A 248-nucleotide genomic window follows, 5' to 3' on the forward strand; every position below is an offset into this window, starting at 1 on the left:
ATCTCTGGATGCCCACGATCCAAGAGCAACTGAACGACCCACCCAGCTGTCAGCTACAGGCAGGATAGGTGTTCTTGTTGGGCGAGTTACTGGGGCCCACATTCTTTTCCCCATCGCCGTTTCTTGTTTACCCGCCCAAGACCATCGAGCTCCAGGCATAAGTGGTGGTACACGCACGGGTATACCTGATGCTGTACGTGCTGATGAACCTGCTGCTGCACGTGCTGGTACATCTGCTCCTGCACCTG

The 248-nt window shown here is 55.6% G+C and overlaps 1 protein-coding gene across 1 annotated transcript in view; it reads right to left on the reverse strand.

The window, feature by feature from the left end:
* The window catches only part of EMH_0025120 (uncharacterized protein), a gene marked incomplete at both ends in the record, with an annotated part of 2,004 nt that extends 1,890 nt beyond the window's left edge, over positions 1–114 (reverse strand). The window contains one exon of the mRNA XM_013502401.1: positions 1–114. Within this exon, the coding sequence (XP_013357855.1) occupies positions 1–114 (114 nt within the window).
* Between the last annotated feature and the right edge of the window lie 134 nt (positions 115–248).

This window comes from Eimeria mitis, genomic scaffold (genome assembly GCF_000499745.2).
Source record: "Eimeria mitis Houghton genomic scaffold, Emh_scaff908, whole genome shotgun sequence".
Lineage (NCBI taxonomy): Eukaryota > Apicomplexa > Conoidasida > Eucoccidiorida > Eimeriidae > Eimeria > Eimeria mitis.